Source organism: Heptranchias perlo, chromosome 18 (genome assembly GCF_035084215.1).
Source record: "Heptranchias perlo isolate sHepPer1 chromosome 18, sHepPer1.hap1, whole genome shotgun sequence".
Classification (NCBI taxonomy): Eukaryota; Metazoa; Chordata; class Chondrichthyes; order Hexanchiformes; family Hexanchidae; genus Heptranchias; species Heptranchias perlo.
This window is the reverse complement of record NC_090342.1, coordinates 13,783,524-13,809,249: the sequence shown is the minus strand read 5'-3', so window position 1 is coordinate 13,809,249 and position 25,726 is coordinate 13,783,524. Positions and strand designations below refer to the sequence as shown.

Sequence of the window (25,726 nt, the reverse complement as noted above, 5' to 3'; positions counted from 1 at the left end):
TGTTGATTTCTCCTTTAGTCAATAAAAATTTTTAAAAATGCATTTGCCTCCAGTAAAAGTGCAATATTTGCCACTAAACAGTTTTTTCTTGCATTTGAACCACCAGTTTCGTTCTCTCTTGATCATGTGCCTGCTGCTCCTCCACCTCCTAACGCTCCTCCTTTCTCCTCACCTTTTCCCATTCCTCCACTCTCAAAGACAGTTCTCAGTGCAGCGCAAATGTGTGGCTGCCCAATCAACATCAGTCAAATGTAGGTCTTGGTAGCGTTAGTTAGAGAGAAAATAAAGATAAGGCTGCACTATAGCCACAAATCTATGCACCTACATATTCTAAATAAAACATACCTGACAGCTAGGACCATGTAACAATTACTTGCATTTATATAGTGCATTTAACACAGAAAAACATTGCTAGGCATTTTACAGGCATAGTTGACCTTACCAAAGGTGGCAGAGAGGCCTAATTCACCATGGTCACAATTATAGAGGATGCCATTTGTGACTTTGGATAGAGCTGTTTCAGTGATGTGGCAAGGGTGGAAAACTGACTGGAGAACTTCAAACATGGAGTTGCAGGAAAATTGGCACAGGTCTGGGAAATGACAACACGTTCAAGGCTTTGGAGAGGAAATGGTGTTTGGAGATGGGAAGCTACCTTGCAAGCACAGAGGGGTAGAGGGTGGGTTTTTTTGAGGAGGGAATAATTATGGCAGTTTTGAAAGGGAGGGAGATAATACATAATGAGGGAACTAGTTACAATGTTAGCTAGCATGATGGGCAGTTGGAGAGCCTGAGGGAAGTTTGGCTTGGTGGGAAAGGGGAAGTGGGGGAAGCAGCAGAGGCAACTGAATAGATGGTCTCAACCTTAGTGACATACAAGTCCATGATCTCCTCGGACATGTTGGAAGTGAGAGTGCAGGGTGCAAGGGAAAGGGGCTTAAGGAGATGGTAGTGAAGAAAAGAAGAGGTTATCTTCGCTCCCCAAAAACAGCTTGGCCTTTCCCATAGGTCATGATGTCAAACTGGAGACACCTAAGGTCAAGAGAGAAAGGGCCTGTATAAACAGGTGATGTATTAGAAATCTGCAGAAACTTTTTCTGCCGATTTCTAATATATCATCTATCCCAAAACATATGGGCTGGGATGTCTACCTCTACTACAGCACAACATAACCTACTAGCAGAAATGTCCATCCTGTTTTGTTTATTATAAGGTAATATAATGTGAATGCTAAAGCTGCAATCTAATATTGCGCTTTGCCCAATTTATAATAGTCATATCTCCCTAATACTAAACACTTTTTGGACTGCTTCACATTCCCAGTGAAAATTTGCTTTGTTCCCCAATATAAATTACCATTGAATATTCCACATTGTCTCTATTTGTTCATACCAAATGTTTTGTTCATTCCATTACAGTTTTTCCTTTTATAAAGTGGTGTCAGATGATTTCAGGGTTGAATCCTTATCAGTTTATAATTTAAAACAGCATATGACTGCTGTTTTCTTTCTAGCATCAATTGGCAACAAGCTCCATCACAAATATGAAAGCTTTTTTTACACGTTAACTTCACACTGAATTTGGACATTGCATGCTACGCTAATACGTGTTACTTGTGGTGGTCCTATAATTTTAGCTTTTTAATTTGCTTCCAGGTCTGCTTTTTTTCTCTTCATGCTGTTGCTTAGTATGAATCATGGGCCAACAGTGAGCCAGAAAATAGATGTTAGTGTGAGATCAAGGCATGCAGTAATGTGACTTCCCTTTTTGTTTTTAATCTTACAGCTTCAGTTGGATCCTATTGATTTTAAAAGTACCCATCTAATTTTTCATACTGTAACTAAATGTCTACTTTCCTGTGACAAGTGTTTGAAGATGAGAGGTGAGCAATTGCAATAATAGTGTCATTGATACTTTTTAGTTTTGCACATTGTTTTCAAATTTAATTTTTGTATAATTCTATAGGCATGGAAATACTAGGAAACCTGTGTAGAGCTGAAGATAATGCGGACTTGATATGTGAATATGTCGATCAGGAGTCCTACAGGGAGATCATATGCCATCTAACTTTACCCGATATGCTGCTGGTAATCTCTGCATTAGAGGTGTTATACAAGCTTACTGAACTAGGAGAAGTACCCTGCACAAAGATAGTTAGCGTGGAAAGAAGTGTAGGTAAGTTTAAAAAATGTTTCAGGTAAAGATGTGAATGTCATTATTTAGACATCCTTATCAAAGTGGAACTTGATCTTGCATCCTGAATATAGCAAAGTCACTTGCAGTGTGTTCATTTGAACTGAATTAAGGAATCGATCTGTTCATGAGGCATCTTCTCCCTGGAGAAAACAACTGTGACATGGTATCAAATTATGGAATTGTGTTTGTACCATTCTGTACAACATGTAAGTTGCAAATTCAGATTTTATAGAAGCCTAATTCAGAATGTTTAGGGCATCTAATTTGTGAAAAACTTGCTTTCCAAATACTTGAGCTCTTCCCAGCCCCTATACTCCAGAAAACACATTCGCTGCTAAAATAAAAAAAACTTTTATGCATTTAAAATAGGGAGAGAAGAGCCAATCTGAACACTCCATAGCTTTCTAACGTGCACTTAAGAGAAAAAAAATGCTTCTTATACCAAAGTATACTGCAACCTTTGGTAGTTTAGGGAAAAAAAATGTCAGGCTGTGCAAGTTGCATAGTTAAATGTTACCAATATTATAGTTGATTATTGCAATGTTTTACCTAAAATCAACAACAACAACTTGCATTTATATAGCGCCTTTTAATATAATAAGACGTCCCAAGGCACTTCACAGGAACGATCAAACAAAATTTGACACAGAGTCACCATAAGGAGATATTAGGACAGGTGACCAAAAGCTTGGTCAAAGAGGTAGGTTTTAAGAAGCGTTTTAAAGGAGGGTAGAGAGGCTTGGGAAGGGAATTCCAGAGCTTAGTGCCTAGGCAGCTGAAGCACGGCCGCCAATGGTGGAGCAATTCAAAATCAGGGATGCGCAAGAGGCTAGAATTGGAGGAGCGCAGAGATCACAGAACGTTGTAGGGCTGGAGGAGGTTAGAGATGGGGAGGGCTGTGGCAATAGAGGGATTTAAAAACAAGGATGAGAATTTTAACATCGAGGCGTTGCCAGACCGGCAGCCAATGTAGGTCAGTGAGCACGGGTGATGGGCATACGGGACTTGGTGCGAGTTAGGATATGGGCAGTAGAGTTTGGATCAGCTCTAGTTTATGGAGGGTGGAAGATGGGAGGCCGGCCAGGAGAGCATTGGAATAGTCAAGTCTAGAGGCAACAAAGGCATGGATGAGGGTTTCAGCAGTAGACGAGTTGAGGCAGGGGCGGCAACGGCCGACGTTATGGAGGTGGAAGTAGGCGGTCTTGGTGATGGTGCGGATGTGTGGTCAGAAGCTTATCTCAGGGTCAGATAAGACATCAAGATTGCGAACAGTCTGGTTCAGCCTCAGACAGTGGCCAGGGAGAGGGATGGAGTCGGTGGCTAAGGAATGGAATCTGTGGTGGGGACTGAAGATGATGACTTCAGTCTTCCCAATATTTAGATGGAGAAAATTTCTGCTCATCCAGTAGAGGATGTTGGACAAGCAATGTGACAAATCAGAGACAGTGGAGGTGTCGAGGGAGGTGGTGGTGTGGTAGAGCTGGGCGGCGTCAGTGTACTTGTGGAACCTGACATAGTGTTATTGGATGATGTTGCTGAGGGGCAGCGTGTAGATGAGAAATGGGAGCGGGCCAAGGATAGATCCTTGGGGGACTCCAGAGGAACATGCGGGAGCAGGAAGAGAAGCCACTGCAGTTGATTCTCTGGTTACAACTGGATAAATAAGAATGGAACCAGGCGAGGGCAGTCCCACCCAGCTAGATGATGGAGGCGAGGCGTTGGAGGAGGATGGTGTGGTCATCCATGTCAAAAGCTGCAGACAGGTCGAGAAGGATGAGGAGGAATAGTTTACCACAGCCGCAGTCATGTAGGATGCCACTTGTGACTTTGATAAGGGCTGTTTCAGTACTGTGGCAGGGGCAGAAACCTGATTGGAGGGATTCAAACACGGAGTTGCGGGAAAGATGGGCATGGATTTGGGAGGCGACAACACATTCAAGGACTTTGAAGAGGAAAGGGAGGTTGGAGATGGGGACAGTAGTTTGCAAGGACAGAGGAGGGTGGCGATGACTGCAGATTTGAAGGAGCGAGACAGTACCTGAGAAGAGGGAACGTTAACAATATCAGCTAACATGGGGGCCAGGAAAGAAAGTTGGGTGGTCAGCAGTTTGGTGGGAATAGGGTTGAAGGAGCAGGAGGTGGGTCTCGTGGTCAAGATGAGCTCAGAGAGGGCATGAGGGGAGATAGGAGAGAAACTAGAGAAAGATGCGAGTTCAGGACTACGGCAGGGGGGAATCACAGGAGAAGTATGGTTTGGTGGGCTAGAGGAAGGGAGGGAAGCGGCAGAGGCACCTGAATGGATGGTCTCAATCTTAGTGACAAAGTAGTCCATGAGCTTCTCGCACTTGTTGGAGGTGAGGGTGGAGGAGGTAGGGGAGATGGGTTTAAGAAGATGGTTTGTGGTTAAGAGAAGGCTGGCGTTATCTTTGCATTCAACTTGTTGAAGTTGTACAAGACATTAGTTAGGCTACACTTGGAATACTGTGTACAGTTCTGGTCACCCTATTATAGAAAGGATATTATTAAACTAGAAAGAGTGCAGAAAAGATTTACTAGGATGCTGCCGGGACTTGATGGTTTGACTTATAGGGAGAGGTTAGATAGACTGGGACTTTTTTCCCTGGAGAGTAGGAGGTTGAGGGGTGATCTTATACAAGTCTATAAAATAATGAGGGGCATAGATAAGGTAATAGTCAAAATTTTTTCCCAAAGGTAGGGGAGTCTATAACGAGGGGACATAGATTTAAGGTGAGAGGGGAGAGATACAAAAGGGTCCAGAGGGGCAATTTTTTCACTCAGAGGGTGGTGAGTGTTTGGAATGAGCTGCCAGAGGCAGTAGTAGAGGTGGGTACAATTTTGTCTTTTAAAAAGCATTTGGACAGTTACATGGGTAAGATGGGTATAGAGGGATATGGGCCAAGTGCAGGCAATTGGGACTAGCTTAGTGGTATAAACTGGGCGACATGGACATGTTGGGCCGAAGGGCCTGTTTCCATGTTGTAAACTTCTATGATTCTATTCCAGGATGATCCTGGAATAGTGAGCAATTTTGGCAGAGGAGAGCAGGACCTGAGTGCTTTACGTGTCCAGCCAGATCTAGCAATGAATGGCTAAACCAGTTGTCTGCCATAAACGTTCAAGTCTGCATCCTTGGACTTAAGGGAGTGGAGATGAGGGCCGCACCGGGGAAGGATCCGGATGAGAGAGAATAATGGTTTTAACTGGGAGAAGGGCACCAAAGATGGTGATGAGGATATGATTGAGCAGATCAGTAGCTCCAGAAATGGAGGGGCAATGGCTAGACAGTTGAGAATTTGAAAGTGTCGTTGTAAGTGACTTGGGAGAGTTGTTTCCAGAGGCGAGCACAGAGGAAGTGGGATTGGGAGGGGGAAGAGGGATGTGGATAGAGAAGGATACAAGGAAGTGATCAGAGATGGCCTTATCCATGATTGACACGATAGGAGTAGAGAGGCCACGTGAAATGGCAAGGTTAAGGGCCATGAATATGGGTAGGGAGTTTATATGGAAGGAGAGATTAAGGGAGGATAGGAGGGCAGTGAACTTAGAAGAGAGAGCATGATGAGTTGAGATGGAGGTTGAAATCACCGAGGCTGAGAAGTCACTCAGTGCAGAGGGAGGAAAGCAGTGAAGATATCTCTGAGAAACTTGGCGTGTTACTTGGGTGGGCAGTAGAGAACGAGGATTTTAAAGAAGAGGTGAGGGGTGGAACAAGGTGAGATGCTCAAAGGAGGAGAAGGTGCCAGGGGAGTTGGGGGACAGACCAAGGTGTGATTTGGTGATACAATCAATGCATTTCAGAACATTATGTATTTTTGTATGAAGTGTTGTTAATTTGAATTTCTGAATAAAGCACTGGTTTGTGGTATAAATATATTTAAGTTAGCTATTTTTTGTCTGTGTTGTGCTTCAGCAAAGTTATGCATTTTTGAGGAATTACAGCTACTGTTTTTTTAAGAGACCAGTTCACACCGCAGATTTTTTAATTTTGTGCATTACTAATGTTCTATAGGCTTTTCCCATGGCCTTGCCCCTCCCTATCTCTGTAACCTCCTCCAGCCCTACAACCCTCCGAGATCTCTGCGCTCCTCCAATTCTTGTTGTCTAATTTTGAAAATATTCATTTAGGTAATGGAGAATAAGTTGGGAAAGTGAAAAAAGTTAAATGGAGAGGGGAGAAAAAGATCACGACACAGTGAAAGAATGAAGAATGGGCCCGGAGAGACGCAGTAGAAAAGTTTGGGCATGCCAGGTTTGGGAAATGAATACAAATACTGGAGGAGGATGCTAGGAATGATAGAAAATAGCAGAATAAGGGAGTGGACCAATCGAGGTCTTGTGTGGTGCGATGAAAGGAAGTATCGGGGGCCTAACAACTGAGAACTGACCAGGAAATAGATCAAGATCAAGTTAGAAAATGGATCTGCAGCAATTTGCATTTATTTAGTGCCTTCAATGTAGCAAAATACTTCAAGGTGCTTCACTGGGAAGAAAAAGGGCAGATGCTAGTCTTTGACCAAGCTTTGGATCACATATCCTAATCCTCCTCCAAAGAGACTAGACACCTTAAGATGTTATAAAAAATAAAGTAGTAGATTAAAGTTTGAAGCTTTTTGAAAAATGACATGCATTGAGGGAGAGAGAAAAATAGTTTGCACAGAATTAGCTGAGGTTCTGCATGTGAGGATTTAAAACAAAATTAAGGCTCATGGAATTGAGGACATTTGCTTGATACATTCAACCTAACCTGACAATATAAATTAATAGACAATAATAGTCAGAGTGACTGGGGGAAGGGAAAGTGGATTCCTCTTACTCTTGTGCAAATTCATAACATGGAAAGAACAACCATCAAGAGGAGAAATTGTTCAGCCAGAAAGAAGGATTAGGTTGAGTGTTGTCAGGGAAATACAAATTCACATTGGGATTCTAGTTTTAAATAATTTTTCTAACACAACAGTTTTACTTGTGATTATTTGCCTGCTTCTGAAGATTCAATGGGTTAGGCGGGGTAGGGCAAATTGTACATGATTTGTTGATTAGCCTTTTCTTATTTGACTACATTGTGGTAAGACTTATGAAGAATAAACAAGAAAGGCCTTTCATGAGAGCCGTCAGAAATTAGCCTCACCAGAAATCATCATGCATGATATAACAAATGATAGTGTTCATACAAGTGCTGGAACAAGCAGCAGCAAGTTTTTTCCCCCAAAAAGCAAAATGTTGCAACAAAATCTCCCATAACTCAAATCTGGTGTAGCAAGTTAAAACAGCGAGAGCATCACCAGTAAACAATGCATTCTTCATTCCATTTACCCCAGCAGTAAACAATGCATTCTTCATTCCATATACCCCAGCAGTGTAGCGTTGTTTGATAGGTTCTGGAGAAACCACCTGCTGAAGGTGTATATGAAAATTTTGTCTTCAAGTTAGATAGGCGGTGCCACACATGGTCTCCTGGCCTTGTTATTCGGTTAGTTAATTTTCCTGAGCTGAAGGTTCTCTGTTCCCAAAATAGACCAAATGTGGAAGGTCCACTAAGACACGGTGGATCCTGTCAGGTGCACCAGACTTGATGGTTGTACTTCAGGTCCTTTCCCAACATGGGAAAATCACCACACAGAAGTGGAATTTTGAGTCTCCTGCTGCGATTCCAAGTGGATAGCAGCATTCAGCTGATGAATTTACCAGCAAGAGTCCAAGCAGGCCAGAATGACATGCCACCATACCTTTGGGCAGTTCACCAAAGACCACACTTTGGGAAGTTGTTAAAATGAATCTGGCAATTTTCCAAAGTCAATTGTTTTCCTGATTTTTTTTTTACTAAATGCCAGCTGTTCTGCAGAAAGAAGCAGGGGTTGATGCCCTGAACCTTTGTGAGTTGCTTCACAGACTGGCATGGCTGATTTGAGCATTGCTGCCATGTGGGTCACAGGAGCACCAATTCCAACTATCCTTTTACAAAAAATATATTTTTGGGGGACAGGTAAAGGAATTGCTGGAATCTTTGAAGAAAATCCAGCAGGACCTGAATACTATGATCAGAATGGCTTTTAAGATTCTCCTCTTCCCCCCCCCCCCCCCCCCCCCCCAATCACCACCACCTGATGGGCTTTGGCAAATCCAAGCACAGCTGCAGGCTTTTCATGTCTCCTGTCAAGATTTTTAGGAATGATGCTTTAGGGTAATATCTATGATAAATATCATTGGGTTTCACCCCTTCAAGAAAATGTTCACTTTTTAAATTAAAAAAAAATGTATTCTTTATAATCCTATTCCCTTTGTCTTCATATTAATTTAACATGGTGAGGGAGCCTTATCTTTATTGAGCAACTGACTTAATGAATACTTCACATTAATTCAACGTGACAATTTAAAATTGGAAAATATTTGCTAAAATTATATTCTAATAGTTAAAAATAGTTTTGGATATCTTTGGTAAACAATTTATTTTTTCATATCAGATATGTTAGTGTGTCTTGTGTCGGTGGATATGCAGTCATTTGGGTCTGATACACCTACTGCAGTGAAACTAATTGAATATCAAAGTTACAACCACCAAGTAATCTCTGAGATCAGACCACAAGCAATGGAGCACTTGCAACAACTACCAACCCACATCACACCAGCTTCAGGTATGTGACTGGAAATCATAAAAACATTTTAAATGCTAGAAATCTGAAATCCAGAACCCTCTTAAAAATCAAACCATATGGACGAACATTCTATTGTTTTATCGATCATCTTGATTTTTTTGGGGAATTGTGCAGTAATGGATATCAGATGAGGACAGTACCAGGTTTCCCATGATGCCTCCTTACAGCCAAATAATCTGCCAACTCACACATGGAGAATGGCCTCTTGCAGCCTACCAGCACCTGTAGAACCTTTATCGCAGCATTCCTTAAAGAGGGGAGAAAATTGGTGGAAGTTTAAAATGCAGTGGTTTGAATTGACTGTTGATAATATTGGAGGCATAGAACAGAAGTAACTTTAGTGAACATAGTCATAATCCTAGGGATGATACAGAAGTTAATTCAGCTCCCTCAAGTTGTAGGACTCAGTAAGCTTTTCTGTGCTAATACCTAGTATTGTCAGCGTTCACTTTTTAAACAAAAACTTCCAAAAAGATTGGCAAACCTTAAAAAAACAGTCAAACAAACTAAAGCTTGTTAGCCAAAGTGCTTTGCATCGGTTTGATTATTAAAAGGGATCTTGATGGTGAGATTTTCTTTAAATAAGGACAAATGATGAGGATTAAAATGAATGTTCAAATCTTTGTAACCATTCAATGTTTTAAAGCATCGTGAGTAAATAATTTAAGTGCTGCAATGGGGAAAAGAGTCAGATATAGAGTCTCCCCTCTCTTGGCTATATGGATCTTGCAAGAGTTAAGTTTGGACTGTGGCTGCAGGCCCAAAGCACAGAACTGCTTTTAGTTCAGCACAAATTGACAGACCATACTTTGTGCTTGATACTGACAGTGGATGCCCAAAAAGTAAAAGTGTTTAATTCCAGCACTGATCTGACATGTTTGTAGACTGTCTCCGCAAGCCAGGTCAATGGATTAGCTTCAAATCCAATTGACCTACATGGGAGAGAAAATATCTGACCGAATTCATGATATTCTGATGGGTAGGAGAAGTCTTCAATTTAAAAAAAATAGTAAATGTGGAAGTACTTCGTACTCATGAGCCTTTCCCTTCACTTAATAAAATCACACGAATTTTGCCTATGTGACGTTTGTAAATCTCGTGTGAACTATTTTGTTTCCATGCTTTTTTATTTAAAAGTTTTCTTTTTCAGATTATATCTTCCACATACAAACACTTGGGTCTCCCTAACTGTACATGTACAACGTTGAGTCATTTGAAAGTTGCATTTATTCTTCCTCACAGGACCCCTGCATGGTATGGGTTGTTTCCTCACTATTGGCTTAGATCTTGAACCCATATTGCCCATTTTCTTCTTTCTAACATTTCATCCTTCTCTGCTTAAGAATTCTGCCTTTCCTTTATAGTCATAACTTTGTGCTGCTGGATGGTTCCAAATAGACTTGATCATTTCACTTGTTACAAGCCACGTAAACAGCAGGATCTTCAAATCATCCCATGTCCTTGCCGGATTGTTTTGCCTCGAGTGCTTGTAGTAAAGTTCTGGACATATCTGCTATGGGTTCAGCCTAAGGAGATGAAAGTAATGCCTCAGACAAGCTAAGTTTAAAATAATCCATGTAGGCAAAGACATCAAAGCTATCCAGTTACTGGCTAGTCTTTGTAGATTTACCTGATAGGTATTTCTATACTTCTTTGCACTACTAGCACCTCTTTATCATAAAACTGTTAGTCGTACAAAGTTGATGGCTGTTGGCCAAAATTATGTTCACAAAATACCACTGATATCAGGCCATCTTAGGTAGTAGCTAGTAAATGTAATTTGGGCATCTAGTTAATGAAGGTTGAGTCCCTAGATGTTCTCTCAACTTGTTTGTCAACCTTCTTTGCAATTTGGAGTTTTTAATCTTCCAACAAATCATTTGGCTCCATCCCAAGCCAGTCATTTGGCCTTTATTCCTAACCAACGTGAGCATGGTACGGCTGCTGGAAAATGACTGCCATCTTTCTTTGTTCAACAGCAGAGACCAGGCATATTCCCACAGAGAGGAAGGAAAATTTGGAGGGATGTTTTCCCCGGGGCCATGTTCATGCACTTCTTCGTGACTTGGAGAGTGGTCTGTGGCGTGGGGAGACCTGAAAAAGTGTAAGGGGAGAAAATATAAACTTATGAAAAAAAAATTTAGAATCATTGTAGCCTTAACCTAGGCAGTAGGGATTTATTCACTGTGGTTGCTGTATACTTTGATATTTAGATGTGCACTTCTTCTCTGTCCCTGTTGATCTACCTTTTGAAGCTTCCATGGATGGAAGACCTGCTTTTGAAGGAGAAATTGGAAGACCTGCTTTTGAAGGAGAAATGGAAGTTGCCCACTGTAATTTCTGTTCTCCAAAGAATGGTTTTCTGGCACAAACTCAGACCAGCCTATTGATCCTCTCTTGGCAAAACTATTTGACATTGTTGGGGGGTGGGTGGCTGGTGGCAGAGGCAAAAGAAATGGAGTCAGGTATTGCTTTAACAGGTGATCAAGCTTAAAAAAAACAGTTGCCAGCTATGATGGAGCAAGTTGCTTTCTATCTTTGGCAAGCTGAAAAGCAAAGCACTGGACAGTTTACAAGTAACATCATTGTCTATCCCTTCATCTCCAATCTTTGTTTCTTTCTCTGCTTTCTCACTGATTGTTTTGTGGCTTGTTTCAGCTCTTCCCTCACCACCAACTAGCTACCAAAAGTATTTTATTCCCTTTTAGAATTATGTTTTATTTATTTCATTTTAGTTAATGTTCAAGCAATAGTTTTTGGCAAGTGAAATACTAATTTTCCGTGGCCCGGGGCAAATAACCTCTTTTTTGAGGCCATGAAATCCTTCTTGTTCTCTCTGGGCCAAGTATCAACTGTAGCTAAAAAGAGTGATGGCTGACCCGATCCCAGTGCTTTGCCAGTGCTATTCTGAGCAAGTAGCAATGAGTTGTGTGAGCGACCAGAGGACCGGTTCTGTTTTTTTATCGCTTCTGGTCCCTGTATCTCACCTTCCCACATTAGCCAGATCGCCTCAGAAACTGAGAATTTGTATCCCCCTAGCTTGTGGCACCACCTGCTGGTGCTGAGACTCTACATCACCTCGATGAGTAACTTCAAACCCTTTTCCAGCATTGATAGGAGGGAACGCCACTTACTATGCAGAAGGTCACGTAGGAGTATGTGGGTACATTTGAAAATTTCTACCAGCATGCATACAATCAGGTAAACCCAAGTGTTTATATGCAAAGTTGTGTTTGGAGAACAGAACTTACAATGAGGACTAATTTCCCTTTATATTGTAGTTTGAAAGTATATGAATAAAATAAATGCAAGGGTAAATAGCTATTTATAAAAAAAAAGTTCAAATTATTCTTTAAAAGAAAAACAAACTGCCCCACATGGCTTCATTATATATTATGATATCACCCCCCTTCCCCAATGTTATTGATCTTTTGTTCTCACTTACTTGTACAGCAGCTAGAGTTGGCCCTGCAGTGGTACCCCCACTAGGAATAGAAGTTGACAGTGAAAAGTTCGGTTGCCAGTGGTAAGTATAAGTACTCAAGACAAATGCAGTATAATTATTATGGTGTGTTTTAACTTTAGTGATTGGAAACATGTCCAAAACTTCTGTACGCTATACAGTCTAAATAGAAAGTGTTTCAGTACTGCTTTTTAGCTAGTAGCAGTCCCAACAACACTTTGTAAATATTATACTCTAGAGTAATGTCCAGGAATCCAGGAAATGCATAGTAGCAGTTAAAATATACTCTATAATTTTTAAAAACCAGTAGTTGTGTAGCTGTTTTTATTGCACAACTCTTCAGCTGATCCATATAACATTAAGAAAATATTAGCCAGCATATTTGGCTCTTTGCTGCAGGTGTTCACATTGGCTGGAGGCATGGAAGACTTGATATGATTAAAGCAACTGCAGCACTGGAAGTTAATTTTGAATGAAATCAGACTGTAATGCTACACAACCTAAATAATCTTGGCTTATGAAATGTTAGTATCACTTTAAGAGCCCATGGTGATCTAAATTGTGTATGGTATTTTTTTTTTAAATTATGAATAAAAAATGTATTCTATCACTTGTTTAAGCTATATTTGGACTTTAGGTAATTTTGAAGTCCCATTTAGAAAATGGGTCAGCATTAAGGTATCTTCAGGATTATTCATAGCAATTCATATATTCCGCATAGACTTAACACAGTGGAACATATTGTAGTGGTGGACTAAAACCACTGGTTGAGCAAATTTTTTTTTTTATTATTCGTTCACGGGATGTGGGCGTCGCTGGCGAGGCCAGCATTTATTGCCCATCCCTAATTGCCCTCGAGAAGGTGGTGGTGAGCCGCCTTCTTGAACCGCTGCAGTCCGTGTGAGGACAAATCCAATTAAATGTTGTGCAGCATATTCTATATAGTCAAATAGTTTACTCAGGTTTGGAAGAAGTCTTAACAATACTAAAAAAAAAATGTGAGACTGGCATAGTGCACTATTCTCTCTTTGGGACCTAAGTTTGAATCCACCGTAGACTGATGGGATGAAAGTGTATTCTTTCTGCAGACTGTAAAGTTACTATATGTGAAATACATTCTGGGCACACTCAACTCAGCCCAAAAGTGCCCATGATGTGGCATTGCTTAGCACTAAATGGTTTCCATATTAGAAAAGAATATAAAAGCACTGAAGACAGTGCAAAAAAGATTTACAAGGATGATACCAGAACTGAGCGGGTACAACTATCAGGAAAGACTGAATCGGCTGGAGGTCTTTTCTCTAGAAAACTGAGAGGTGATCTAGTAGAGGTCTTTAAAATTATGACTGGGTTCGATAAGGTAGCCATAGAGGAGATGATTCCACTTGTGGGAGAGTCCAAAAATAAGCGCCACAAATATAAGATAGGCACAGATAAATCCAATAAGGAATTAAGGAGAAACTTTTTTACTCGAGTACTGAGAATGTGGAACTTGCTTACCACGTGGAGTGGTTGAGGCGACTAGCATAAATGCATTTATAGAATCATAAAATCCTTACAGCGCAGAAGGAGGCCGTTTGGCCCATCGAGCCTGTGCCAGCTCTCTGTAAGAGCAATCCATTTAGTCCCATTTCCCTGCTCTTTCCACATAGCCCTGTAAATTTTTTCCCTTCAAATATTTATCCAATTCCTTTTAAAAGCCATGATTGAATCTGCATTTGCAATGCATTCCAGATCATAACTACTCACTGCGTAGAAAAGTTTCCCCTCACGTCATCTTTGGTTCTTTTGCCAATCAATTTAAATCTGTGTCCTCTGGTTCTCGACCCTTCCATCAATGGGAACAGTTTCTCTTTATTTACTTTATCTAAATCCGTCATGATTTTGAACGCTTCCATCAAATCTCCTCTCAACTTTCTCTGCTGTAAGGAGAACAACCCCAGCTTCTCCAGTCTATCCACATAATTGAAGGCCCTCATCCCTGGAACCATTCTAGTAAATCTTTTCTGCACCCTCTCTTAGGCCTTCACATCCTTCCTAAAATATAGTGCCCAGAATTGGACACAATACTCCAGTTGTGGCTGAACCAGTGTTTTATAAAGGTTCAAATGAAGCTAGATAAGTACATGAGGGAGATAAGAATAGAAGGATATGTTGATAGGGGGAGATGAAGTAAATAGAGTTGGTGGAGGCTTTTGTGAAGCATAAATACTGGCCTGTTTCTGTGCTGTAAATTCTATTTAATTCTATGCAAGTTGCCAATCTCATTGAAAGCTCATACAGCTGACTGTTTGTTTTGTGCCTGACCTTGAAGTGCTTCATGCGGACATTGGGTGCTAGAAATGGGAAGATGGTCAAGATATAATGGCCATTTCAATTTTCTGGCTTTCAATGGACTGAAAAGCTGGTCTTTTAGACCATTCTTTAACCCATCCAACCCAAGTTTTTTTTTTAAAAGTTGCTCACATCTCCAAAAATGAAGGGTGGAGCCAGAAGGAAGCAGAAAGTTTGTTTGTTTTTCAAATAAATATGATGTAGAGAAATTAGACCAAGTCAGATTAGGTAGACAAAAAGTACAATTAAAGTTAAAATAAAAATAGGACAGATGACGTGAGAAAGGAGAGGGAAATGGATGATGGAATAAGCAGAATTTGTATTTGAGGTTTTTTTTTGGTTACTTAGATATTTCAAATGTGTAGGCATAATGTATTACAGTAATAAAGCAATTATGATTTTTGAGTAATGTTATTAATATTGTTTGTTTTCACATTGCCATTGAAAAATTACCAAACATCAAGCTCAGGAGTATTGCAGTTTCTCTCAATCTGCCGCCAGTTTAAAAATTATTAATGATTATTTTCTCCCACGCTGTTGAAACAAACCATCTTTGCTTCACTTTTTGTATATATGCATTATTCTGACTAGACACAATCATAATTGATAGTGCAATATTTACATGGAGGTAATGAATCTGGGTTGCTCAAGTGCAACTCTTTGCACCTACCCAAGCATTGAATCCCATTGTGTGAGATGGAGAATAACATGAAGGATAAAATTAGCCCAAATAAAATTGGAAGCCTCCTTTCCTTCTTCATTTGCATTCTCCATACATCGCAAGAATTTTCCCCTTCTCCTGTCACATGACCGACTTAAAGAATGCAATATTATAAAGTTATTATTGACATGATTAACTATTTGCATCTTCAGTAAAAAGGCAGTCTGTATACGTGATTGTCAGTTCATTTTACCCTAGTTCTAGTATTATGTTCTTGTATTATGTGATGTCATACACATTACCTCACCAAACTGCTGGCCCTCGCTCTAGATAGATATGATTTTCTTCCTCACGGGATTCATTCTGTAAACCACTATTGTTCTTTTCAGAACAAAGGGAGTTTTTTAAAAAAAAATGAAAATCTTCAAGAATATCAAGTATGGTTACTTTACTTAAAGGTTATTGCCTGTAAACTAATTATTATGACTTTGTCAACACCTATGAACAGGTTTAAGCATTGCAAAGGGTACCGCAGCCCATTCTTTGTGACCAACCAGCGTTATTTATATATAAGGTACCTGCCTACAGATCACAATGTAAATGACTGTTGTCGTTGCCGAGGATTCTTGAGGTGCACCCAGAAAAATAGCACTCTTTGCATTTCAGAAATCTAAAGAAACAGATTTTTTTTTTAAAAAGGCCATCGAATGATGCTCTTAGATTGCAGAAAATACACACCAGCCAAAAAGAACACCTCTGGGACTATAAGTAGAGTTTGAAAAATGCCTTTAACAGTTAAATAGAAACCAATCCCTATGCCTCTTTTTAGAAAAAATAAATACTTCAATAGACAGTGTGCTAGCACAAAGCTGAAAATGATGTCTTTCGTGCTAACACCATCTTATCCTAAGGTTGCATCATTTAATTCAGGGGTACGGTAGCATAGTGATTATGATACTGGACTAATAATCCTGAGAATGTGAATTTGTGGCAGATTGAGAATTTGAGTTCAGTTTTTAAAAATCTGGCAATAAAAACCTGATATCAGTAAAATTGACCATGAAGCTCATTCAGGCAAGGGCAACAGTCATTTGCACTGTGATCTGTAGACAGGTATCTTGTACAGAAGGAAGGCATATGCAATGGCATTGCAGCACAGACTGAGGGGGCAGAACTGTCAAAGGGCACGATCCTGGGAAGCTGTCAAATCCAATGACTAATTCCAAATACTTTGCAAATGAGAGTTTCTCTACATAGCCTGCAATATAAGTACAGTGGGAACATGATGAGTAAGATCCAGGATGAGGCCGCAGAACATGTTGAGTGAGCCTTCACAATACCCTTTGGCTCACTATGTTATAGCGGTGGAGAATAAATTCCACCATCCACTGAGCTATTTGCTTTTTGCTTAATGGCTTACCTACTGTTTTTACACTGTAGGATACAAAAGTACCATGCGATGACCATCTCCAACAAGAGAGAGCCTAACGATTTCCCTTTTAAATTACACTGAGTCCCCCACCAATAATATCCTGGTGATCAACATCGACCACAAACCTAGTTCATTTCCACTCGTTATTTCAATTAACATTTGATTTTGTGTCTTAATTTATCGTTGACAGTAGGTTAAGATGTGTATTGGAATATAAGTGCTCACTCAATACGTTTCCTTACTACGTTCGAACTCTCTAAAGTGCCTCATCACCCAATAGTTCAAAAATAGCCCTCCTAAAAGTGGATAAAATATGGAATATTAATTTTTAGTAGTGAATTGTTTAAACTGCTTGAACATCGTAAGGTTTATTTTCTGGTTCCTAATTGGTAGGTCAAGCTTTTGTGTCAACATTGCCAAAGTTATGGAGCTTAAATGAAATGGCTTTTTTTGCTACCTAAATTTGGTATGTAACACTGATGAAGCTGTGGCAAGTTAAGAAAATAATTACTATTGCATTCAATTATTTCAGAGCTAGATTCACTGCCACAGTTAGAATGTGGTGCCTTGCATAATTCTAATCTGTAAAAAAAATTTAAAAAAAAAATTTTTTTTGCTGATATTTGGCCTCTTGCTTATTCAGGTTGAATGCACATTTTGAGACCTACTTAGATGGCTCCATCTCGCGAGTGGATCTGTACTCTGAGTATCTTTCTATGTGTAGTAAATTGGCTCGTGGTGGAATTCTGACATCAACAGGATTTAACAAATGTGTCCGGTAAGTCAGAATAATTGAACAAGGAGAAAATTGATCTCTTTCCCCTCTTTCCCCCCCCCCCCCCCCTGACAATGACCTGTTTAACAAGGTAGCATGTCCTTTTTTTGGGAGGGTATAGAAAGAAGGCCCACCACCGACTTCTCAAGGGCAACTAGGGATGGACAATAAAATGTCAGCCTTGTCAGCAGCACTCACATCCTGAGAATTTTTTTTTTAATTGTTTTTTGTTCCTGTTATTTACCAGCTGTATCTCCATGCATTTTCAGGTAGCTTGGTGCCTGGCTTCTGCCAGTGTCAGTCCTAAAATGACAGTGAACAAGTGCATAATAGCTTAGAGATAGCTCTCTCCCTCTTGCTTTTCTATTTTTCCCTCCTGGAAAACTGGCCTTTCCTGCTCATTATTGAGCTTATATCGAAACCCCTGCCAGTCCCTTGCTATAGTTCCCTAATTTTTGCCTTTAATACTTCCCCTTGCAAAAATGGATCTGAAAGAAATCTATGTTATAGTATCCCAAAATGCATAATTGCCAATCCATAGTACGATAGTTACATCATTCAGTCTGACTAGTTTTGGTTAAAACACTGAATTGGTTGCTTAATGGAACTTGACATGTTTTCATTTGTCTTGTATGCAAGGTCTCTATTTCCAACCCATACAGTAAAACGAATAGAAGATCCCAATAATAATGGGCAAGCGCAAATACACATTGTAGGGATCCAAAGAAGGACTACACCACTTCCCATGCCGACACACTACCAGCAGTCACCAACTGTTCACTCCATTACTCCAGAGCTAACACACAGCCCACCTCCCTCAGGTAAGAAGTTGTTTATTCATGAAACTAAATGTGCTAATACTTAATAGATCAATCAGAAAAAAAGAGGGACTGTACAATGCTACATTGAAGCATTCCTACAGACACAAACATTTTTATTATATAGATTTGTAATACTTTCTTGACCAGTATGTTTCTGGCCCAACGAAGAAGGAGGCATTGCTGGATCTGGTTCTGGGGAATGAGGTGGGCCAAGTGGAGCAAATGTCACTGGGGGAGCATTTAGGGAACAGCGATTGTAGTATCATAAGGTTTAGATTAGCTATGGAAAAGGACATGGAGCAATCTAGAGTAACGATACTCAATTGGAGGAGGGCCAATTTCAGTGGGATAACAACGGATCCGGCCTGGGTAAATTGGAATCAAAGATTGGCAGGCAAAACTCTACTTGAACAATGGACGGCCTTTAAAGAAGAGATGGTTCAGGTACAGTCTAGGTACATTCCCACGCGGGGGAAAGGTAGGGCAACTAAAATCACAGCTCCCTGGATGACGAAAGAGATAGAGAGTAAGATGAAGCAGAAAAAAGGGGCGTATGACAGATGTCAGGTTGACAATACGAGTGAGAACCAGGCTGAATATAGAAAGTTCAGATGAGAAGTGAAAAAGGAAATAAGAGGGACAAAGAGAGAATATGAGAATAGATTGGCGGCAAACATAAAAAGGAATCTAAAAGTCTTTAGGCACATAAATAGTAAACAGGTAATAAGAGGAGAGGTGGGACCGATTAGGGACCAAAAAGGCGATCTACACATGGAGGAAGAGGGCATGGCCGAGGAACTAAATGAGTACTCTGTCTTTACCAAGGAAGAAGAGGTAGTTGAGATGGGCTCAAAATTAATAAAGAGGAGGTATTAGAAAGGCTATCTGTACTTGCAGTAGATAAGTCACCCGGTCTGGATGGGATGCATCCTAGGTTGCTGAGGGAAGTAAGGGTGGAAATTGCGGAGGTACTTACCACAATCTTCCAATCATCCTTAGATAAAGAGGTGGTGCCAGAGGACTGGAGAATTGCAAACGTTACACCCTTGTCCAAAAAAGGGTGTAAGGATAAACCCAGCAACTATAGGCCAGTCAGTTTAACTTCGGTGGTGGGGAAACTTTTAGAAACAATAATCGGGAACAAAGTTAATAGTCACTTGGACAAGTGTGGATTAATTAAGGAAAGCCAGCACGGATTTGTTAAAGGCAAATCGTGTTTAACTAATTTGATTGAGTTTTTTGATGAGGTAACAGAGAGGGTTGATGCAGGAACTGCAGTTGATGTGGTGTTTGATAAAGTGCCACATAATAGGCTTGTCAACAAAGTTATTCCATGGGCTTCAAAAGGGGCAATGGCAGCACGGATATGAAATTGGCTAAGTGACCGGAAAGAGAGAGTAGTGGTGAATGGATGTTTTTCGGACTGGAGGGAGGTATACAGTGGTGTTCCCCAGGGCTCGGTACTAGGACCACTGTTTTTTATATGTATATTGATGACTTGGACTTGGGTGTACAGGGCACAATTTCCAAGTTTTCAGATGACACAAAACTTGGAAGTATAGTGAACAGTGAGGAGGATAGTGATAGACTTCAAGAGGAGATAGATAGACTGGTGGCATGGGCGGACACGTGGCAGATGAAATTTAACGCAGAAAAGCGCGAAGTGATATATTTTTGGTAGGAATGAGGAGAGGCAATATAAACTAAATGGTACAATTCTAAAAGGATTGCAGGAACAGAGAGATCTGGGAGTATATGTGCACAAATCTTTGAAGGTGGCAAGGCAGGTTGAGAAAGCGGTTAAAAAAGCAGATGGGATCCTGGGCTTTATAAATAGAGGCATAGAGTACAAAAGCAAGGAAGTTACGATGAACCTTCATAAAACACTGGTTCAGTCGCAACTGGAGTATTGTGTGCAGCTCTGGGCACTGCACTTTAGGAAGGATGTGAAGGCCTTAAGAGAGGAGAAGAAAGGCAGAAGAGATTTACTAGAATGGTTCCAGGGGAGAAGGACTTCAGTTATGTGGATAGACGGGAGAAGCTGGGCTTGTTCTCCTTAGAGCAGAGAAGGTTGCGAGGAGATTTGATAGAGGTATTCAAAATCATGAAGGGTCTAGACAGAATAGATAGAGAGAAACTGTTCCCCAAATAGCTACCAGAAGAAAGTGACAAGACTTAGCTGCCAATTTTGCTTCTTGCGTAACTTCATGGATTTCATCTCAATGGCCGCATTCAGACGTATTGCTCTCCTCTCATTGACATTGAGATTTCAAAACCTTACTGACATGGAGTTAGAGGAACTGTTTCATGAGGAGATGGGTTTTTCTATTTTTACCAGTTTTCTTCTCTCTTCTGAAAGCATTGACTCTTGCTGGGTGATGGATTCACAGCCAGTAGTCACCTTCCAGAATGTCACCCTAGTGTTTGTGTGCTTCATGTATGAGCCTTAGCAGGCTATTGGACTGTGGAGGACATCACGACCGAGCATGATTCTCACCTAGCATTCACACATGCAATTCCAGCAGATTTCACTGGGTAGTGATCAGGGGTGGGATGATTTTTTCCCCCCTTAATCCAGAGATTGTAGTAATTGGAGCACCCACCGTGCTACCTGAGGAAATGAGGGTTTCTGACTAGAAGCCTGAGACAATGGGCATTCCCTTGCAGGCAAACTCATTTTGGACACTGAGCCTGGATATTTACTTTCAATGGCAGTTTCACCCAGATTCCAAATGCCTCAACCGCTAAAGCATTGAGCCTTCTGTAGTTTTTCCAGGGACCATTTTCTTGACTTATTTACCTTGCCATTGCCCTAGTGGGCCACCATGAGGGATATAGAACACAATTTTAGTCAACAGTATCTGTGACATACAGAATAGATTGGTTGGCCAGGTTGTGTTGTAGGTGCAAAGTGCTTCTCCCAGGTGAAATCCCTGCAATCTTGGACAAGGAGTGCCAGTGTCTGCATTTTTGGTTCATAGATTCCGCTCACAGATGATTGTGCAGATGACAATATGCCACCACTCACAACAGGTAACCTGGCCTGCTACCATCATAGCTGGCTACATATTCTGGATGTTGCTGCAAACCAAAATCTGGAGGAGTCCATTGATGTAAAATGACTTTAGCAACCAGATAGAAGATCCATTTAATGCCTGTAAGTCTACAAGCTATCTTTAGAATACCTTAAATGGACAAGCAACATTCTGTGGTTTTATTCACTCTGTGCGCAAATCAATACAGGGTTCATTGTTGCAGATCTTTCAAGCTTCCTTTTAGCAGAAAAAGTGCTATTCCAAAGATTCAGGTCCTCACAGCCAATACAGTTAATACTAGTCAATACAGTGCATACTTGGGGGAGCGGGGGAAACAATTCCAAGTTAGTGAGCTGGTGGGCGGGGGGCAACATATACATTTTATGGCTGAGTGGAGGTGCTTGAATGTCTAAGTTAGAAAGCCCATGTTGTAAATTGAGATTTCCTGTTCAGGGAAAAAAAAAATTTTTTGATCTTGCCTCTATCATAGGGTGTTAACAAAATGTTTATTTATGGCTGCAGCAATTTTTGTATACTACAACTAGCTGATTAGGTCATCAGTGCACCTCATTAAAAGATTTATTTACCTGCACTGTGGTCATTTTTGGAATGCAATTTATTCTTTACATAGATCATACTCTCTTGTACTATTCATACAGGAACTAGTCAATGGGGAGGAACCTCTTGCAGTATATAACTGGGTGAAGATCAGATGATTCATATGTAACTTTAGAGAATATAAAACTTCTGAAGGAAGACCTTATGAATCTCATCTCTCTGGTGCTGGATGTTCGGTCTATCCTGAAGATAATGGAGTAGCTGTATTAGTCTCTGAATAAACTAATCTGAATTATGAAAGGATAGTAATCTGTAAAGGTTTTGTTGACAGTTGAGACTCTTCTAGAAGAACCAGAATTGTATCCATTGTGATTTTTAAAAAATCTTTTTCTGTTTTCAGCACAGACAGTGGTAAACCACTTTCAAAGGATGCATGTAGCTAACCTTTCTACTGGTCAGCCAGGATCTCAAATGATCTACACATTTCAACAAAGTGTTCCAGCTCAGAATATTGCCAAGATACCACAAGACCAAACTGGCCAGGCACAACCACACCAAAATACTGCAGTGACACTCATACAAAGCAGAACTCCAATTACTAGTGAAGCAGTGAAGTGTACAGTTGTCCAGTCTCCAACTTTTAACTCTCATCCCGCAGTTTCCGTTCCATATTCATTAACTGGAGCCAGCATACCCCAGGGAACATTGATCCAAAACCATGCCACAACAACATCACAATCATCAGTTACAATGAACACTTCTCAGCAAGTGCTTCATCATCCACAGTTCTTTCAACAGCAGCTTCCTGGTCACCAGCTCTCCATACCGACGGTATCTTCTAATCAGGTCAATACCTCTGCAACAACAACTGTAACTGTGATACAGCAGGCTGTCTCTCACAGCCATGCAGCAATTGGTAGAGTTCAAAATATGCCAGCCAACACTGTCACTGTTTCCCAAGGACAGCTGTTATCCCACTCTGTACAGCCATCACGTCAACAGCCAAAAACAAATAACCAGCAAGACACTGTTCTGTTGGCACCTCAGCACTATTCCTCCACCCCCAGTCACACTGTTGTATCAGGTGCTGCAGTGCAAAATTTCCAAGTCTCAACAGGTCAAGTGGTTGCAATTGCTGGTGTTCAAAGCCCTCCAGCTCCCAGGATGAGTTTCCAGAATATAGCACCAAAACCAGTAGGAATGCCTCAACAACAAGTTCAGTCTACCATAATGCAACAGCAACCCCAGCAGAGTGTACATGTGATTGTTAGTCAGCCAGCTCAACAGGGACAGAGTTTTGCCCCTGCTATTCATCAGATATTGTTGACAAATCCAGCCACTATTCAAGCTGGCCAAACTATTCATTTGGCTGGGAAGGCAAATGTTACCCCTTCATCCTCGCCATCTCCTGTACCTGTCAACAGCACACAGGTACAAGTGGGGTTGGTTACTCAACCTTCCACCCCTCAAATGCAGGGGCCTCAAACTGTGAGTAAGATGCTATCTGTGAAACGACAGCAACAGCAGCAACAACATCCCCAAAAGCAGTTCCAGATGCAGCTTCAGTCACAGCAGACAGGTACTGGATCTAGTCAACCTACCCCTGGGGAGTCCAGCTTAATAAAACAATTACTTCTTCCAAAAAGAGGAGCCCCTACTCCAGGTGGTAAACTTATATTGCCTGCTCCTCAAATGCCTCCCCCCTCTAATGCTAGAGCTCCTAGTCCTCAGGTAGTCTACCAAGTGACTCACAATCAGGCAACCAATTTTGGAGTTCAAGCCCAAGGTCAGCAATTAGTAGTTGGCCAGCAAAATGTGCAGCTTGTTCAAGGTCCCATTCATTCACAGGGGTCAATGCAGACAGTGCCCATTCCTCATATGCAGATTTTACCAGGTCAGTTGATCTCTGCTAGTAACACTGCTGCTCTTCTCCAGGGAACAACTGGCAACCAGGTAACCATTACTGTTGTGCCAAATACCACCTTTGCTGCTCCAGCCGTGAGTCATGGCAGTGGAGCGCAGATCATTGCCCCTGCAGGAATTGCTGTTAGTGGGTCACAAACAGGAGTTGGCCTCCAAGTACAAACCCCTCCACCTATCTTGACACCACAGGGTGGACAGGTTATAAGCTCTGAATCTGGAACAGCATTCACAGGTGACAAAATTATTTGCCAGAAGGAGGAAGAGGCAAAAGATGCAACAGATTTACATCTACATGAACGTAAAATTGAAATTATGGAGAACCCTTCCTGTACAGAGGGAGCTACTGGTACAACCAATGGTGGCTTAAAGGAAAGCGAAATACAAGCAGCAAAACTTGTAAATGGGAAAAAACACGATAATTCACGTCTACCTCCATCAAACTCAGGGATTGCTCAGTCTGAGCCCATCCAGTGCACACTGGCCTCAAATGGAGGAGTAAGTCAAAATGTAACGAATGGGAAGCTGAATGTCGAGCATACAGGGACGCAGGAAATTAAAAAAGATCTTTTGAAGGTGCCCATGGTTAATGGGATCTGTGATTTTGAAAAAGGAGATGGTTCACACTTAAGCAAAAACATTCCAAATCATAGAGCTTCCAACCATGTGGAAAATGGTGATATAGCTGTACAGGAGCAATGGGGCAATATGGACTGTAATCAGCAAAATACTGCCAAAAGTAGTCAGTCGACCAAAATGCATAATGGACCTGTTTCAATAGGAAATTCTAGTGCTAGCTGTACAGTGGTTTCAAGCTCTGTTGACCAGCAGATCAGTGGTACAAACTCAGGATTATCCAATGGACCTATAACAGCTGGCGTAAGTTCAGTGGTGCCTCAGCTTCAGCAATGTCCAAGTGCAGTTGTATCTGTGCAGTCTTCGGTTTCTAACTCTCCCCAGGTGCATTACTCTCCAGTTCCACACCAATCTGGACCTGTAGCTGTACATTCAGTCCAACTTTATCAGACTCCAACAACCAATGGTTCAACTGATTGTCAACCTTTAAAAAGGTCAGCTGAGTGCAAAGATAATATATCAGGAATTCCAAATAAAGTGGGAGTAAGGATTGTTACCATCAGTGACCCTAATAATGCTGGCTGCACTTCAACAATGGTGGCTGTGCCAGTAGGAGCAGATTCCAGTACAATAGCCAAAGTAGCTATGGACAGTGTAACACAGCAAAAACAGCATCTGCCTGTTCTTTCACAGGGCATAGTTAATCAGGTAAGCAAGTTATCAAATAAACATTATAGTTCATTTATGTTTAATTTACCACTGACACAAAATTGTAGATTAAATTTGATTGAAGTCCCTTGTCAAATTCCTGTTTGATATGTACTGATATTTCACTTCAGAATCAGCCTCCTATGTGTACTTTGCAGAAAGATGACAGTGGTTTTACACTAACTTTAATCTACATTTACAGCTTACTGAAGAAGTGGAAAACTGCTATATACTGTAAAGTTTAAAAAGAATATAGGTTGTTTGAGATAACCCTGTAGATGTAAAGATTCCAGATAATATTTACTTCGTACCATTTTATATTGAATAACTTCCAAGCAAAAAAAAAGGATATTATGTTCACGAAATAACATCACAGCAGAGTTTTCCACTCTATATCCTTAAGACCTTGTTTCTTTTTATCAGTATCTCTCACCTGATTTAAATGGTGTACTGAAACCATTACTGTGTTGGTCCACTTGTAAAACAGTTCATATACTATAATTTATCGCTTTAATAACTCAAAACATTAGATTGCATTTTTACCAAACATGAGGCGGAACTATCTTTTAAGAC

At 40.8% G+C, this 25,726-nt stretch overlaps 1 protein-coding gene across 1 annotated transcript in view; it reads left to right on the top strand.

Moving 5' to 3' along the window:
* arid2 (AT-rich interactive domain 2) overlaps window positions 1-25,726 on the top strand; it is a 97,010-nt gene that overhangs the window by 59,666 nt on the left and 11,618 nt on the right. Inside the window, exons 9-15 of the mRNA XM_067999409.1 lie at window positions 1,786-1,882; window positions 1,966-2,175; window positions 8,679-8,849; window positions 12,324-12,396; window positions 17,404-17,538; window positions 18,175-18,356; window positions 22,350-25,153. Of these exons, the coding sequence (XP_067855510.1) occupies window positions 1,786-1,882; window positions 1,966-2,175; window positions 8,679-8,849; window positions 12,324-12,396; window positions 17,404-17,538; window positions 18,175-18,356; window positions 22,350-25,153 (3,672 nt within the window). The remainder of the gene's footprint in view (window positions 1-1,785; window positions 1,883-1,965; window positions 2,176-8,678; window positions 8,850-12,323; window positions 12,397-17,403; window positions 17,539-18,174; window positions 18,357-22,349; window positions 25,154-25,726) is intronic.